Here is a 16,354-nt window from a genome sequence, read left to right on the forward strand (position 1 = left end):
TAGATTTAGTATATAAAAGCTGGTTACAGATGAGATTTGGAGCCTCTTTCAAACTCATGTGACAAATTTTTCAAAATCATTGAAAATTAAAAAAAGTTTTGAAATGCAAAATCTTTAGACACATAATCCTACATATAAGCAAGTGCACCTACTGGGACTCGTCACAAGTTACAAGGACCATGCATGTCTCACAGTATTTGGACATGAATATTAAGTATCCCCAAGAAGTAACAAGGAGGGACTGCAGCAGATATCTCCAATATCTACCATAGTCCCTCCATTTCCGACGACAGGTTTCTATAGTTTTCTATGAGTACAGCTGTGCTGCCAGATTTACCTAGCTCCAGATTGTGAAGCTTGGCAAAAGCCGCTATTGCCATCTTTTGATGGCATTCACCTATAGTAGCCTATGGGCTACAGATCGCAAGATTTTTTAGGAGAGGTATCTGAAGGCTCCAACTTATGCATGCACAGTAGCAGCGGTGAAAGCAGCAAGTTATGTGACTGCATAATATGTAGCTCATTACGATGGCATTATATATATATATATATATATATATATATATTTCTGAGTAAAAAGACTAGTCTCAGGTAGCACCAGGTATCCAAGGTAATGCTTGGTGACACTATTCACGCATGATCACATTTATTTAGACACATTTTTACAGAGCACGTGACAGAACAACTACAACTTTTATTAGTAGATACACAAAAAAGGTTCTTGGCAAACGAAAAGAATGCTTAAAGGAATACACTTAAATGTTTATTTAATGATCCAGATCTTTATGAATGTTGAGTTCTATAAATAGGATCTTTGCTGCATCCGTTTGCTTACTGTCCCGGCACTGGGACAGCTGGAGTAAGTTCTGCATTGCTTTCTTTAATTTAGGGCTGCCCAGAATAAGGATGACAGACTGTGTGGGGGAGTAGAGGTAAATGACCATTAAACAGACACAAAATCCAGGGCTGCTGGGAGGAAAGAAGTCCACAAACATCAAGATTTCCGAGATGTAGAAGGACATGTAGAGGACCAGGAGCCAACCAACGGTCTTGGCTGCTCTTTCCCTAGCCTCTGTGCGTGGACTAAACCCATTGCTGGCGCTCTTCTCAAGCGCTTTGCTACCAGACAAAAGTGATTTAAGAATAAGACCATTGGAAATCCCCACAAGAACTAGAGGGATTGAGCATCCTATAATATTGCTGGGTATCAAGTATGTAATGCTCAACTTCGGTATGTCACTTTCCAGACTCTGGTTTATGGGTTTGCTACCAGTTGGGATGTCTCTGTACGTGCTCCATATAGCTGGAACACTGACAATCACTGAAATAATAATTGCAACAACAAGGAATATTGGTACTAGGTTGGGGATTCCCAGTTTGAAGCGTACTAGGATAGGATTGGTGAACATGACTATCTGTAAACAATAGTTGACACAAAGGCAGACTGTGAACCAAAAGCTGGAGTAGATAGGAAGAAAGAGCATGGCATTTAAGGTAGCATAAACCCCATCTGAAAAGTACAGTTCACTCCACAGAAGGCTCAGAAAGTCATTGGCGGTCATGACAAATTGGAATGTGATGTTTGACAGACCAAGTGTCACCAGGATTAAGTCAGAAGAGCTGAGGCTTTTCCCTTTCGCCTTTTCAATGATATTCACTGACACAATGACACAGTTTGTGAAGATTCCCAAGATGGTGGTAACTCCCAAGATAGCCATGGACGCAAGCACAAAAACAGGTGTCATTATCTGCACTAGAATCTGCAGTGTTCTTTACGTGCAGATCGGAGATAGAGCAACTGAAAAGAAACATTGGAACAGTTCAATCCTTTCAGCTTTTTAATGTTCTGAAATTAATGTCATTTAGAAAGTGAGGCACAATGACTGAGTCAGACATATCTTTGTTATATCTTTGTTATGGAGGCAAACAGCGGGTTTTACCGCACAATTCATGCGCAGAAGCAAGTTTGAGCATTTATGGTACCTATAGATCTCGCTATGGGTGGGGTGTACTATGCATCACATTTTGGATCCTGCCAATAGTCGCGTGCATAGTAATGTCAGTGTAAAATTGAGATTAAAATCTTCAGAAAAGAGCTGTCCTTTGCAATGATAGGACTTCCCGGTTTATGACCTGAGAATCCCCCTGCGTGTGCACCAGATGACACGTGACCCGGGGGACACTGGGAAGGATCCGATTGGATCCCTCTCAGAGAAGAATGCGAAAAGAAGCCTATACGCTTCTATTAGGCAAAACCATCTAAAGATGTGTTTGTGGGAGTGTCAGGGGTGTGTCATGAGGGCGTAGCTAAAGCTCTATGTGATTCGCGCATATAGAAAAGGGAAGCTGGTTTCTGCTGGACCTCTTGCACCTAGCATGGTCTGGTGCAAGTGCCGTTTTCTAATGGGAACAGTTGTGGTGGTCAGCCTCATGATTGAAGCTGCACAGATACCTGCATTAGCTGTGTGGGATCTCGCATTAGCATAGAATAGGAAATCAGGCTTCCGCAGCTTCATACAGAACCAGTTTGCATCAGACTCAGTAACAGGTCCATTGCTTCCATGCTCATGCATCGCTATGTGATTTCACCAAAGTCTTCATCCTCATTTAGGGACATATTCATTATCACTTAAATGTCACAATTTCTGAGCTGCCCAGGGAACGTAGAAATTATGACATTCATCAAACTCCAGAACAGCAATTTTTTTTCCGGAGTTTGACCGTGAAACTGTTCGCCATCCTGGGCAGGTGAACATCTTCAGAATCTCTACGTGGCAGCTTGCGCAGAGGGGAGGAGGGATGGAGAGGGGGCCACGGCTGCAGTGAGCTTATTTGCTGGTGGGTTGTGGGGTGCAGGGGGGCGTTGCTGTGCCAGCCCCGGGCATCAGGTTCAGTTGCTGGTGGGTTGTGGGGTGCGGGGGGCACTGCTGTGCCCCAGGCACCAGTTGATTTGCAGCGGGTTGGGGGTTGCGGGGGGGGCCTCCGCTGCAGTCAGCAGCCAGCCAGCTCCGGGCAGACAATTAATTTACCGGCGGGTTGGGGGGTGCACTGTCTGCCGGGCAGCCCGCCAGTGTTATGCTGGGTAGTGCGGGGGGCCGCCGCTGATCACATCCCGGTATAGGGGGCACAGCAGCTATGCAGGAGGGGAGGGGATTGCGGGGGGCCGCCACTTCTATAAGAAGAAATATATATTACTTTCCGAAAAACTGTCTCCACAAAAGGAGCAGTTTTTACGAAGTGATAAATTTGTTATACAAAAATGATCAATTCTGAAAAAATTGTGAATTGTGAGAATTAAAAACTATAAATTCTCAGTTCACAATTTTTTTCATGATGAATAGACCCTTAGAGTTGCACATAATATTTGACTTCTGTTTATGACTAATGAATATCTTGCATACCTTCGTGTTTATAACTACATTTTGAGTGTGGAGTTTACTTGCCCCTGTACACCCTTACTATACCATGGTCAACCAGGACCCGCCTCTCACATCACAAGGAGCTATGGCCCTCATTCCGAGTTGTTCACTCGCTAGCTGCTTTTAGCAGCATTGCACACGCTAAGCCGCCGCCCTCTGGGAGTGTATCTTAGCATAGCAGAATTGCGAATGAAAGATTCGCAGAATTGCGAATAGAAATTTCTTAGCAGTTTCTGAGTAGCTTCAGACTTACTCAGCCATTGCGATCAGTTCAGTCAGTTTCGTTCCTGGTTTGACGTCACAAACACACCCAGCGTTCGCCCAGACACTCCCCCGTTTCTCCAGACACTCCCGCGTTTTTCCCAGAAACGCCAGCGTTTTTTCGCACACGCCCAGAAAACGGCAAGTTTCCGCCCAGAAACACCCACTTCCTGTCGATCACAGTACGATCACCAGAACGATGAAAAATCCTCGTTATGCCGTGAGTAAAATACCTAACTTTTGTGTTAAATAACTAAGCGCATGCACTCTGCGAACCTTGCGCATGCGCAGTAAGCGACTAATCGCAATATAGCGAAAATCGGCAACGAGCGAACAACTCGGAATGAGGGCTTATAAGTGCACTTAGGCAGAACCCTAAATAAGGTAATTCGTGCTCAAATGCTCATTACTTTAGCTTAATTTTTTCATCAAAAGCAATTTACAAGCTGTCGATGTTAAACCCTTTTATATAGTCAATTATATTTTTAGGCTCCAATCACTTGAAGGTGAATCCTATTTATTCATGCACTGCAGGAAGACCAATATATATACAGTACCAGTCAAAAGTTTGGACACACTTTCTCATTTATTTGGGGCAGTACGCATGGTGTATTGGTTAGCATTACTGCCTCACAGCACTGAGGTCATGGGTTCAATTCCCACCATGGCCCTACCTGTGTGGAGTTTGTATATTCTCCCCATACTTGCGTTGGTTTCCTCTGGGTGCTCTGGTTTCCTCCCACAAACAAAAAATATACTGGTATATATAATTAACCCTAGCGTGAATGTGTGTGCATGTACATGTGGAAGGGGACATAGATTGTACGCTCCACTGGGGCAGGGACTGATGTGAATGGACAATAATTCTCTCTGTAAAGTGCTGCGGAATACGTGTGTGCTATATAAATAACTGGTGATAAATAATATATATATAGGTGACACATGTATGGCTTAACAAACTTTAAAGTGAAATCAACAAATTGTAGCTCTGCATTGATCAAACACCCTGATGGTATTGCATGTACAGTAGAAAATACTCAACCAGGCAATACACAGATTAGGGGGGAATTCAAATGTTTGAAAAGTCAGTTAGGTGTCTGTTTTTTCCTGTCTATTAGATAGGAAAAAACAGACACCCAACTGACTTTTCAAACAATTGCATACCCCCCTATATGTGTGATTCTCAATTAGATGACAGGGATGCTGCCCAGAGCACAATGGCCGGACTGCACTGGACACAGTGTGTATTAGGGATGGCCATCGACCATCAATGATTCCAAACCATTGATGGTTTTTGACCCATATCTAATACTTTCACCATCGATTGCAGATCATCAGATAGTGTTCCGCCATGGTGGGTTGTGGGGCCGATGGCATTGGATTTTTACTATGCACTGCACTCTGCCTGGAGTCAGGGGTAGATAGAAGATGCCTTGGCCAGATGGACCTTACCTCCTGGTTCCGCTCATTACTGTCTAGTGCTGCTGAGATACAGTAACGGAGGGGAAGGGAAGGCAGAGCGACTGCATAGTCACTCATACTTAGCTATCAATCAGCACTCACCAGCCCTACTCCCGTCCTCCCTCTAACCGCCCACTGTGCCTATCACTATCACTCAGTGGGAGACTGTGTGCAGCTAGACGCCGGGGGAGCTACACCACGTATGCGCAGAGGTAACCATTGCTCGCAGAGACGTTCTCAGCAAAGCCTCTTCTGCGCATGCGTGGCTATTCGATACCAGGAACCATCAATGGTAGATGATAGCATATTTTATAACCATCGATGGTTCAAGATAATTGCTCCATCAATGGCAATCATCGATGGGGGATGTACCGATGGCCATCCCTAGTGTGTGTGTATGTGTGTGAGGATATGGGAGCAGTGCCTATGTGAAACTATAGGGCAGCGTTTGTGAGGCTGTGGGTGCAGTGTGTGTGTAACATTGTGGGACAGCATGTGTGAGGCTTTGGGGGCAGTGAGTGTTTGAGGCTATGGGTAAGTGTGAGTGTGTGAGGCTATAGGGCCAATGTGTTTCTCGTGAAGCCGTAAGCTCAATGTGTGCGAGAGGCTATGGGGGCAGTGCATGTATGAGAGGCTATGGGGGCAGTGAGTGTGTTTGTGTAACAGCAGAGGGGGAGGGTGGATTCTGTACTTGTTCTTAAATTGGCCATGTCTAGCTGTTTTCTGAATATGAAAATGTGTCCTTCATTTATTGTAGTAAAACAGCCAAAATTGTACATTTAAAGGTAAGGTAAGTGCATACATATTTGCTCATATTCCAAGTTCCAAGAGACATAATAGTATCAATGCTAATGTAAACAAAATACAATACTAAAATATCACAAAACCCTAATCACACAACATAACTAAGTGCTTGGAACTTAATGATGGCTAAGCTCTGTATAAAATACCCATTCGTTAGGCACATATTGGGGGTAATTCCAAGTTGATCGCAGCAGGACATTTTTTAGCAGTTGGGCAAAACCATGTGCAGTGCAGGTGTGGCAGATATAACATTTGCAGAGAGAGTTAGATTTGGGTGGGTTATTTTATTTCTGTGCAGGGTAAATACTGGCTGCTTTATTTTTACACTGCAAATTAGATTGCAGATTGAACACACCACACCCAAATCTAACTCTCTCTGCACATGTTATATCTGCCTCCCCTGCAGTGCACATGGTTTTGCCCAATTGCTAACAGAATTCCTGCTGCGATCAACTTGGAATTACCCCCATTATCTGCATAATAAAGATGATTGCTGATAAAAAAATAAATAAAAGGTGATTGTGTTGGTGTTAACATGAGACCTTACGTGAAAGGCACGATAGGCAACGAGGGGCAGAAGAGAAACAGACTGAGGGGGCAGATGCAAGAAAAGGAAGACGTAGAGGCAACAGAGAGAAAAATACACACATAGCGCCAGGGACTACTACTGATAAAGACCAATATAATAGGACATAAAAAGAGAATATTTGGATCCAATAAAGAGAAAGATAAGGATTCTGACATTATAAATGCCTGTAACAGAGACAGATAATCTGTACCATACAAGCTGAGAATTCATGCACAATTTATTAACTCAGTAAATTGGCCTTTTCAAGTTGGATGCAAAGCTTTTTACATTCTTGAAAAACAATTGACCGTCACCTGTGTTCGAAGTTCTTGAGAAATTCTGACTCTGTTCTCCATGTTCCAGTATTCTACATAAACATACACATACACACATTATATAAATACATGACTGCCAGTAAATGAGAGGTGTGTCTGTGCCCTAGGGCTAATTATATATGTTGACTCCCTTTTACTTTTTTTTATAACATTACCAAATGATAGCTTCATTCTTGTCCTTAGGGATAAGCATACGTTCCCAAATGCATATTTACTTTCCCTTATGATGAGTTAAATGTCTATCTAGGCAGTTTTATTGTATATTTCTTATAATTATATCACAGTCATATAATCTATACATACAGTATAATGAAACTGTAAGGAACTGTTTATGAACTATGGAGATTTTGTCTGACTGTCTGTCTTTTCCGGCATCACATAAAAACTAGAGATGAGCGGGTTCGGTTTCTCTGAATCCGAACCCGCACGAACTTCATGTTTTTTTTCACGGGTCCGAGCGACTCGGATCTTCCCGCCTTGCTCGGTTAACCCGAGCGCGCCCGAACGTCATCATGACGCTGTCGGATTCTCGCGAGACTCGGATTCTATATAAGGAGCTGCGCGTCGCCGCCATTTTCACACGTGCATTGAGATTGATAGGGAGAGGACGTGGCTGGCGTCCTCTCCATTTAGATTAGGAGAGAGAGAGAGAGATTGACCTGAGGCTGATACTGTAGAAGAGAGTGCAGAGTTTAGTGACTGACCACAGTGACCACCAGCAGTGCAGTTGTTTTATTTAATATATCCGTTCTCTGCCTGAAAAAAACGGTACACACAGTGACTCAGTCACATACCATATCTGTGTGCACTGCTCAGCCCAGTGTGCTGCATGCCTGCATCATCTATGTATATATTATATATCTGACTGTGCTCAGCTCACACAGCTTATAATTGTGGGGGAGACTGGGGAGCACTGCAGTGCCAGTTATAGGTTATAGCAGGAGCCAGGAGTACAAGACAGTCACATACCATATCTGTGTGCACTGCTCAGCCCAGTGTGCTGCATCATCTATGTATATATTATATATCTGACTGTGCTCAGCTCACACAGCTTATAATTGTGGGGGAGACTGGGGAGCACTGCAGTGCCAGTTATAGGTTATAGCAGGAGCCAGGAGTACATATTATATTAAAATTAAACAGTGCACACTTTTGCTGCAGGAGTGCCACTGCCAGTGTGACTGACCAGTGACCTGACCACACTGACCACCAGTATAGTTAGTAGTATACTATATTGTGATTGCCTGAAAAAGTTAAACACTCGTCGTGTGACTTCACTTGTGTGGTGTTTTTTTTTTAATTCTATAAAAAACTCATTCTGCTGACAGACAGTGTCCAGCAGGTCCATCATTATATAATATATATACCTGTCCGGCTGCAGTAGTGATATATATATATTTTTTATATCATTATTTATCATCCAGTCGCAGCAGACACAGTACGGTAGTTCACGGCTGTAGCTACCTCTGTGTCGGCACTCGGCAGTCCATCCATAATTGTATACCACCTAACCGTGGGTTTTTTTTCTTTCTTCTTTATACATACATACTACTACATCTCTTTATCAACCAGTCTATATTAGCAGCAGACACAGTACAGTACGGTAGTTCACGGCTGTGGCTACCTCTGTGTCGGCACTCGGCAGTCCGTCCATAATTGTATACCACCTAACCGTGGTTTTTTTTTCTTTCTTCTTTATACATACATACTACGACATCTCTTTATCAACCAGTCTATATTAGCAGCAGACACAGTACAGTACGGTAGTTCACGGCTGTGGCTACCTCTGTGTCGGCACTCGGCAGTCCGTCCATAATTGTATACCACCTAACCGTGGTTTTTTTTCTTTCTTCTTCATACATACATACTACGACATCTCTTTATCAACCAGTCTATATTAGCAGCAGACACAGTACAGTACGGTAGTTCACGGCTGTGGCTACCTCTGTGTCGGCACTCGGCAGTCCGTCCATAATTATATACCACCTAACCGTGGTTTTTTTTCTTTCTTCTTTATACATACATACTACGACATCTCTTTATCAACCAGTCTATATTAGCAGCAGACACAGTACAGTACGGTAGTTCACGGCTGTGGCTACCTCTGTGTCGGCACTCGGCAGTCCGTCCATAATTGTATACCACCTAACCGTGGTTTTTTTTTCTTTCTTCTTCATACATACATACTACGACATCTCTTTATCAACCAGTCTATATTAGCAGCAGACACAGTACAGTACGGTAGTTCACGGCTGTGGCTACCTCTGTGTCGGCACTCGGCAGTCCATCCATAATTGTATACCACCTACCCGTGGTTTTTTTTTCTTTCTTCTTTATACATACATACTACTACATCTCTTTATCAACCAGTCTATATTAGCAGCAGACACAGTACGGTAGTTCACGGCTGTAGCTACCTCTGTGTCGGCACTCGGCAGTCCGTCCATAATTGTATACCACCTACCCGTGGTTTTTTTTTCTTTCTTCTTCATACATACATACTACGACATCTCTTTATCAACCAGTCTATATTAGCAGCAGACACAGTACAGTACGGTAGTTCACGGCTGTGGCTACCTCTGTGTCGGCACTCGGCAGTCCGTCCATAATTGTATACCACCTAACCGTGGTTTTTTTTTCTTTCTTCTTCATACATACATACTACGACATCTCTTTATCAACCAGTCTATATTAGCAGCAGACACAGTACGGTAGTTCACGGCTGTAGCTACCTCTGTGTCGGCACTCGGCAGTCCGTCCATAATTGTATACTAGTATCCATCCATCTCCATTGTTTACCTGAGGTGCCTTTTAGTTGTGCCTATTAAAATATGGAGAACAAAAATGTTGAGGTTCCAAAATTAGGGAAAGATCAAGATCCACTTCCACCTCGTGCTGAAGCTGCTGCCACTAGTCATGGCCGTGACGATGAAATGCCAGCAACGTCGTCTGCCAAGGCCGATGCCCAATGTCATAGTACAGAGCATGTCAAATCCAAAACACCAAATATCAGTAAAAAAAGGACTCCAAAACCTAAAATAAAATTGTCGGAGGAGAAGCGTAAACTTGCCAATATGCCATTTACCACACGGAGTGGCAAGGAACGGCTGAGGCCCTGGCCTATGTTCATGGCTAGTGGTTCAGCTTCACATGAGGATGGAGGCACTCAGCCTCTCGCTAGAAAAATGAAAAGACTCAAGCTGGCAAAAGCAGTAGCACCGCAAAGAACTGTGCGTTCTTCGAAATCCCAAATCCACAAGGAGAGTCCAATTGTGTCGGTTGCGATGCCTGACCTTCCCAACACTGGACGTGAAGAGCATGCGCCTTCCACCATTTGCACGCCCCCTGCAAGTGCTGGAAGGAGCACCCGCAGTCCAGTTCCTGATAGTCAGATTGAAGATGTCAGTGTTGAAGTACACCAGGATGAGGAGGATATGGGTGTTGCTGGCGCTGGGGAGGAAATTGACCAGGAGGATTCTGATGGTGAGGTGGTTTGTTTAAGTCAGGCACCCGGGGAGACACCTGTTGTCCGTGGGAGGAATATGGCCGTTGACATGCCTGGTGAAAATACCAAAAAAATCAGCTCTTCGGTGTGGAACTATTTCAACAGAAATGCGGACAACAGGTGTCAAGCCGTGTGTTCCCTTTGTCAAGCTGTAATAAGTAGGGGTAAGGACGTTAACCACCTCGGAACATCCTCCCTTATACGTCACCTGCAGCGCATTCATAATAAGTCAGTGACAAGTTCAAAAACTTTGGGTGACAGCGGAAGCAGTCCACTGACCAGTAAATCCCTTCCTCTTGTAACCAAGCTCACGCAAACCACCCCACCAACTCCCTCAGTGTCAATTTCCTCCTTCCCCAGGAATGCCAATAGTCCTGCAGGCAATGTCACTGGCAATTCTGACGAGTCCTCTCCTGCCTGGGATTCCTCCGATGCATCCTTGCGTGTAACGCCTACTGCTGCTGGCGCTGCTGTTGTTGCTGCTGGGAGTCGATGGTCATCCCAGAGGGGAAGTCGTAAGCCCACTTGTACTACTTCCAGTAAGCAATTGACTGTTCAACAGTCCTTTGCGAGGAAGATGAAATATCACAGCAGTCATCCTGCTGCAAAGCGGATAACTGAGGCCTTGACAACTATGTTGGTGTTAGACGTGCGTCCGGTATCCGACGTTAGTTCACAGGGAACTAGACAATTTATTGAGGTAGTGTGCCCCCGTTACCAAATACCATCTAGGTTCCACTTCTCTAGGCAGGCGATACCGAGAATGTACACGGACGTCAGAAAAAGACTCACCAGTGTCCTAAAAAATGCAGTTGTACCCAATGTCCACTTAACCACGGACATGTGGACAAGTGGAGCAGGGCAGGGTCAGGACTATATGACTGTGACAGCCCACTGGGTAGATGTATGGACTCCCGCCGCAAGAACAGCAGCGGCGGCACCAGTAGCAGCATCTCGCAAACGCCAACTCTTTCCTAGGCAGGCTACGCTTTGTATCACCGGTTTCCAGAATACGCACACAGCTGAAAACCTCTTACGGCAACTGAGGAAGATCATCGCGGAATGGCTTACCCCAATTGGACTCTCCTGTGGATTTGTGGCATCGGACAACGCCAGCAATATTGTGTGTGCATTAAATATGGGCAAATTCCAGCACGTCCCATGTTTTGCACATACCTTGAATTTGGTGGTGCAGAATTATTTAAAAAACGACAGGGGCGTGCAAGAGATGCTGTCGGTGGCCAGAAAAATTGCGGGACACTTTCGGCGTACAGGCACCACGTACAGAAGACTGGAGCACCACCAAAAACTACTGAACCTGCCCTGCCATCATCTGAAGCAAGAAGTGGTAACGAGGTGGAATTCAACCCTCTATATGCTTCAGAGGTTGGAGGAGCAGCAAAAGGCCATTCAAGCCTATACAATTGAGCACGATATAGGAGGTGGAATGCACCTGTCTCAAGCGCAGTGGAGAATGATTTCAACGTTGTGCAAGGTTCTGATGCCCTTTGAACTTGCCACACGTGAAGTCAGTTCAGACACTGCCAGCCTGAGTCAGGTCATTCCCCTCATCAGGCTTTTGCAGAAGAAGCTGGAGACATTGAAGGAGGAGCTAACACGGAGCGATTCCGCTAGGCATGTGGGACTTGTGGATGGAGCCCTTAATTCGCTTAACAAGGATTCACGGGTGGTCAATCTGTTGAAATCAGAGCACTACATTTTGGCCACCGTGCTCGATCCTAGATTTAAAGCCTACCTTGGATCTCTCTTTCCGGCAGACACAAGTCTGCTGGGGTTGAAAGACCTGCTGGTGAGAAAATTGTCAAGTCAAGCGGAACGCGACCTGTCAACATCTCCTCCTTCACATTCTCCCGCAACTGGGGGTGCGAGGAAAAGGCTCAGAATTCCGAGCCCACCCGCTGGCGGTGATGCAGGGCAGTCTGGAGCGACTGCTGATGCTGACATCTGGTCCGGACTGAAGGACCTGACAACGATTACGGACATGTCGTCTACTGTCACTGCATATGATTCTCTCACCATTGAAAGAATGGTGGAGGATTATATGAGTGACCGCATCCAAGTAGGCACGTCACACAGTCCATACTTATACTGGCAGGAAAAAGAGGCAATTTGGAGGCCATTGCACAAACTGGCTTTATTCTACCTAAGTTGCCCTCCCACAAGTGTGTACTCCGAAAGAGTGTTTAGTGCCGCCGCTCACCTTGTCAGCAATCGGCGTACGAGGTTACATCCAGAAAATGTGGAGAAGATGATGTTCATTAAAATGAATTATAATCAATTCCTCCGCGGAGACATTGACCAGCAGCAATTGCCTCCACAAAGTACACAGGGAGCTGAGATGGTGGATTCCAGTGGGGACGAATTGATAATCTGTGAGGAGGGGGATGTACACGGTGATATATCGGAGGGTGATGATGAGGTGGACATCTTGCCTCTGTAGAGCCAGTTTGTGCAAGGAGAGATTAATTGCTTCTTTTTTGGGGGGGGTCCAAACCAACCCGTCATATCAGTCACAGTCGTGTGGCAGACCCTGTCACTGAAATGATGGGTTGGTTAAAGTGTGCATGTCCTGTTTTGTTTATACAACATAAGGGTGGGTGGGAGGGCCCAAGGACAATTCCATCTTGCACCTCTTTTTTCTTTTATTTTTCTTTGCGTCATGTGCTGTTTGGGGAGGGTTTTTTGGAAGGGACATCCTGCGTGACACTGCAGTGCCACTCCTAAATGGGCCCGGTGTTTGTGTCGGCCACTAGGGTCGCTAATCTTACTCACACAGTCAGCTACCTCATTGCGCCTCTTTTTTTCTTTGCGTCATGTGCTGATTGGGGAGGGTTTTTTGGAAGGGACATCCTGCGTGACACTGCAGTGCCACTCCTAAATGGGCCCGGTGTTTGTGTCGGCCACTAGGGTCGCTAATCTTACTCACACAGTCAGCTACCTCATTGCGCCTCTTTTTTTCTTTGCGTCATGTGCTGATTGGGGAGGGTTTTTTGGAAGGGACATCCTGCGTGACACTGCAGTGCCACTCCTAAATGGGCCCGGTGTTTGTGTCGGCCACTAGGGTCGCTAATCTTACTCACACAGTCAGCTACCTCATTGCGCCTCTTTTTTTCTTTGCCTCATGTGCTGATTGGGGAGGGTTTTTTGGAAGGGACATCCTGCGTGACACTGCAGTGCCACTCCTAAATGGGCCCGGTGTTTGTGTCGGCCACTTGGGTCGCTAATCTTACTCACACAGTCAGCTACCTCATTGCGCCTCTTTTTTTCTCTGCGTCATGTGCTGATTGGGGAGGGTTTTTTGGAAGGGACATCCTGCGTGACACTGCAGTGCCACTCCTAAATGGGCCCGGTGTTTGTGTCGGCCACTAGGGTCGCTTATCTTACTCACACAGTCAGCTACCTCATTGCGCCTCTTTTTTTCTTTGCGTCATGTGCTGATTGGGGAGGGTTTTTTGGAAGGGACATCCTGCGTGACACTGCAGTGCCACTCCTAGATGGGCCAGGTGTTTGTGTCGGCCACTAGTGTCGCTTAGCTTAGTCATCCAGCGACCTTGGTGCAAATTTTAGGACTAAAAATAATATTGTGAGGTGTGAGGTATTCAGAATAGACTGAAAATGAGTGGAAATTATGGTTTTTGAGGTTAATAATAATATGGGATCAAAATGACCCCCAAATTCTATGATTTAAGCTGTTTTTTAGTGTTTTTTTAAAAAAAACACCCGAATCCAAAACACACCCGAATCCGACAAAAAAAATTCGGTGAGGTTTTGCCAAAACGCGGTCGAACCCAAAACACGGCCGCGGAACCGAACCCAAAACCAAAACACAAAACCCGAAAAATTTCAGGCGCTCATCTCTAAAAACTACTACTATTGTATAGCTAAGGGGTATATTTACTAAAATTCGTATTTTCCCGACTGAGGTTAAAGTTCAATCACGAATGACATCGAAAGTGTAAAGTTGCAACTTTTTGAATTTATTACGACTAATTTACTAAGCTGTCGTATTCTGCATTTTCGTATTTACCGATGTCGATGTCATTCGGTTTTAGTGTTTTACGTGAGTGACTTGTAAAACACTGCCGACTTTAACACAATGAATCTCGTCCGGATCTGAGAGATCCGTACTGGGCTTCATTGTGCACCTTTAAAATAAAAAAATGCGTGGGGTCCCCCCTCCTAAGCCAAACCAGCCTCGGGCTCTTTGAGCCGGTCCTGGTTGAAAAAATATGGGGGGAAAAATGACAGGGGTTCCCCCATATTTAAACAACCAGCACCGGGCTCTGCGCCTGGTCCTGGTTCCAAAAATACGGGGGACAAAAAGCGTAGGGGTCCCCCGTATTTCTGAAACCAGCACTGGGCTCCACTAGCCAGATACATAATGCCACAGCCGGGGGACACTTTTATCTAGGTCCCTGCGGCCCTGGCATTACATACCCAACTAGTCACCCCTGGCCGGGGTACCCTGGAGGAGTGGGGACCCCTTCAATCAAGGGGTCCCCCCCCTCCAGCCACCCAAGGGCCAGGGGTGAAGCCCGAGGCTGTCCCCCCCATCCTAGGGCTGCGGATGGGGGGCTGATAGCCTTTTTGTCAAAACAATTAATATTGTTTTTAGTAGCAGTACTACAAGTCCCAGCAAGCCTCCCCCGCAAGCTGGTACTTGGAGAACCACAAGTACCAGCATGCGGTGGAAAACCGGGCCCGCTGGTACCTGTAGTACTACTACTTGTAACCAAGTGGGAACTTTGTGGTCAGCGGTTGACCGAAAGTAACCTCACCGCTGACCACAAAGTTCCCACCATTGGTTACAATGGAGCGCATAGGCGCTACATTGTAACACTGCCGTGTGCTGCCTGTCATACACTACAGGAGCACACAGCCAATCAGGAGGGTGCCACAACGTGGCGCTCCCTGATTGGCTGATGGAACCCTCTTAGACAGAAGTCAGGGGGGGTTCCTGGCATTCGGGGATAGGGGTCCCATGTGAAAACATGGGGCCCCTTTCAGTGCGTGGTCGGGTGTCCGTTTTGTTATTTTGCAAAGTACCAGGATTACAAATAGAAGAGGAGCCATCTACACTGGATTTTGTGAGTATAATTTTTTCAACAGGTACCCCATGGATTCTACATGGAGAAGAGGACCGACCCTCGTGTGAACATAGGTAAGTATGTGTATATGGAGGTGTGGATGTATGTATTAAACTTTTACTTTCAAGGTGTGTGTCATCTGTTTTTATTGGGGTATTTTTTTAGTAGTAGTACTACAGGTACCAGCGGGCCCGGTTTTCCACCGCATGCTGGTACTTGTGGTTCTCCAAGTACCAGCTTGCGGGGGAGGCTTGCTGGGACTTGTAGTACTGCTACTAAAAACAATATTAATTTTTTGACAAAAAGGCTATCAGCCCCCCATCCGCAGCCCTTGGATGGGGGGGACAGCCTCGGGCTTCACCCCTGGCCCTTGGGTGGCTGGAGGGGGGGGACCCCTTGATTGAAGGGGTCCCCACTCCTCCAGGGTACCCCGGCCAGGGGTGACTAGTTGGGTATGTAATGCCAGGGCCGCAGGGACCTAGATAAAAGTGTCCCCCGGCTGTGGCATTATGTATCTGGCTAGTGGAGCCCGGTGCTGGTTTCAGAAATACGGGGGACCCCTACGCTTTTTGTCCCCCGTATTTTTGAAACCAGGACCAGGCGCAGAGCCTGGTGCTGGTTGTTTAAATATGAGGGGAACCCCTGTCATTTTTCCCCCCATATTTTTTCAACCAGGGCCGGCTCAAAGAGCCCGAGGCTGGTTTGGCTTAGGAGGGGGGACCCCACGCATTTAAAAAAAAAAAAAAAACTTTCCCACCCCTTCCCACTGAAAAACATGCACGGATCTCATGGATCCGTGCATGCCTATCCGAACACGGGGAAAAAAAGCAGGTCTGTTTTTTTTTTAGCACTTTTTCACGATTTGTATTTTAGCACGGCAGTGTTTGGCTATT

The 16,354-nt window shown here is 45.9% G+C and overlaps 1 protein-coding gene across 1 annotated transcript; it reads right to left on the reverse strand.

The window, feature by feature from the left end:
* Positions 1–767: 767 nt before the first annotated feature.
* On the reverse strand, positions 768–1,745 carry LOC134968961 (taste receptor type 2 member 40-like). The gene has a single exon (XM_063944648.1). It carries the CDS (start codon positions 1,743–1,745, stop codon positions 768–770), a length of 978 nt encoding a protein of 325 aa, XP_063800718.1.
* Between the last annotated feature and the right edge of the window lie 14,609 nt (positions 1,746–16,354).

This window comes from Pseudophryne corroboree, chromosome 1 (genome assembly GCF_028390025.1).
Source record: "Pseudophryne corroboree isolate aPseCor3 chromosome 1, aPseCor3.hap2, whole genome shotgun sequence".
NCBI classification, from domain to species: domain Eukaryota; kingdom Metazoa; phylum Chordata; class Amphibia; order Anura; family Myobatrachidae; genus Pseudophryne; species Pseudophryne corroboree.

Bases quoted from the DNA above. Each gene is read 5' to 3' on its own strand.
- LOC134968961 (XM_063944648.1), bottom strand. From the start codon at position 1,745: ATGACACCTGTTTTTGTGCTTGCGTCCATGGCTATCTTGGGAGTTACC.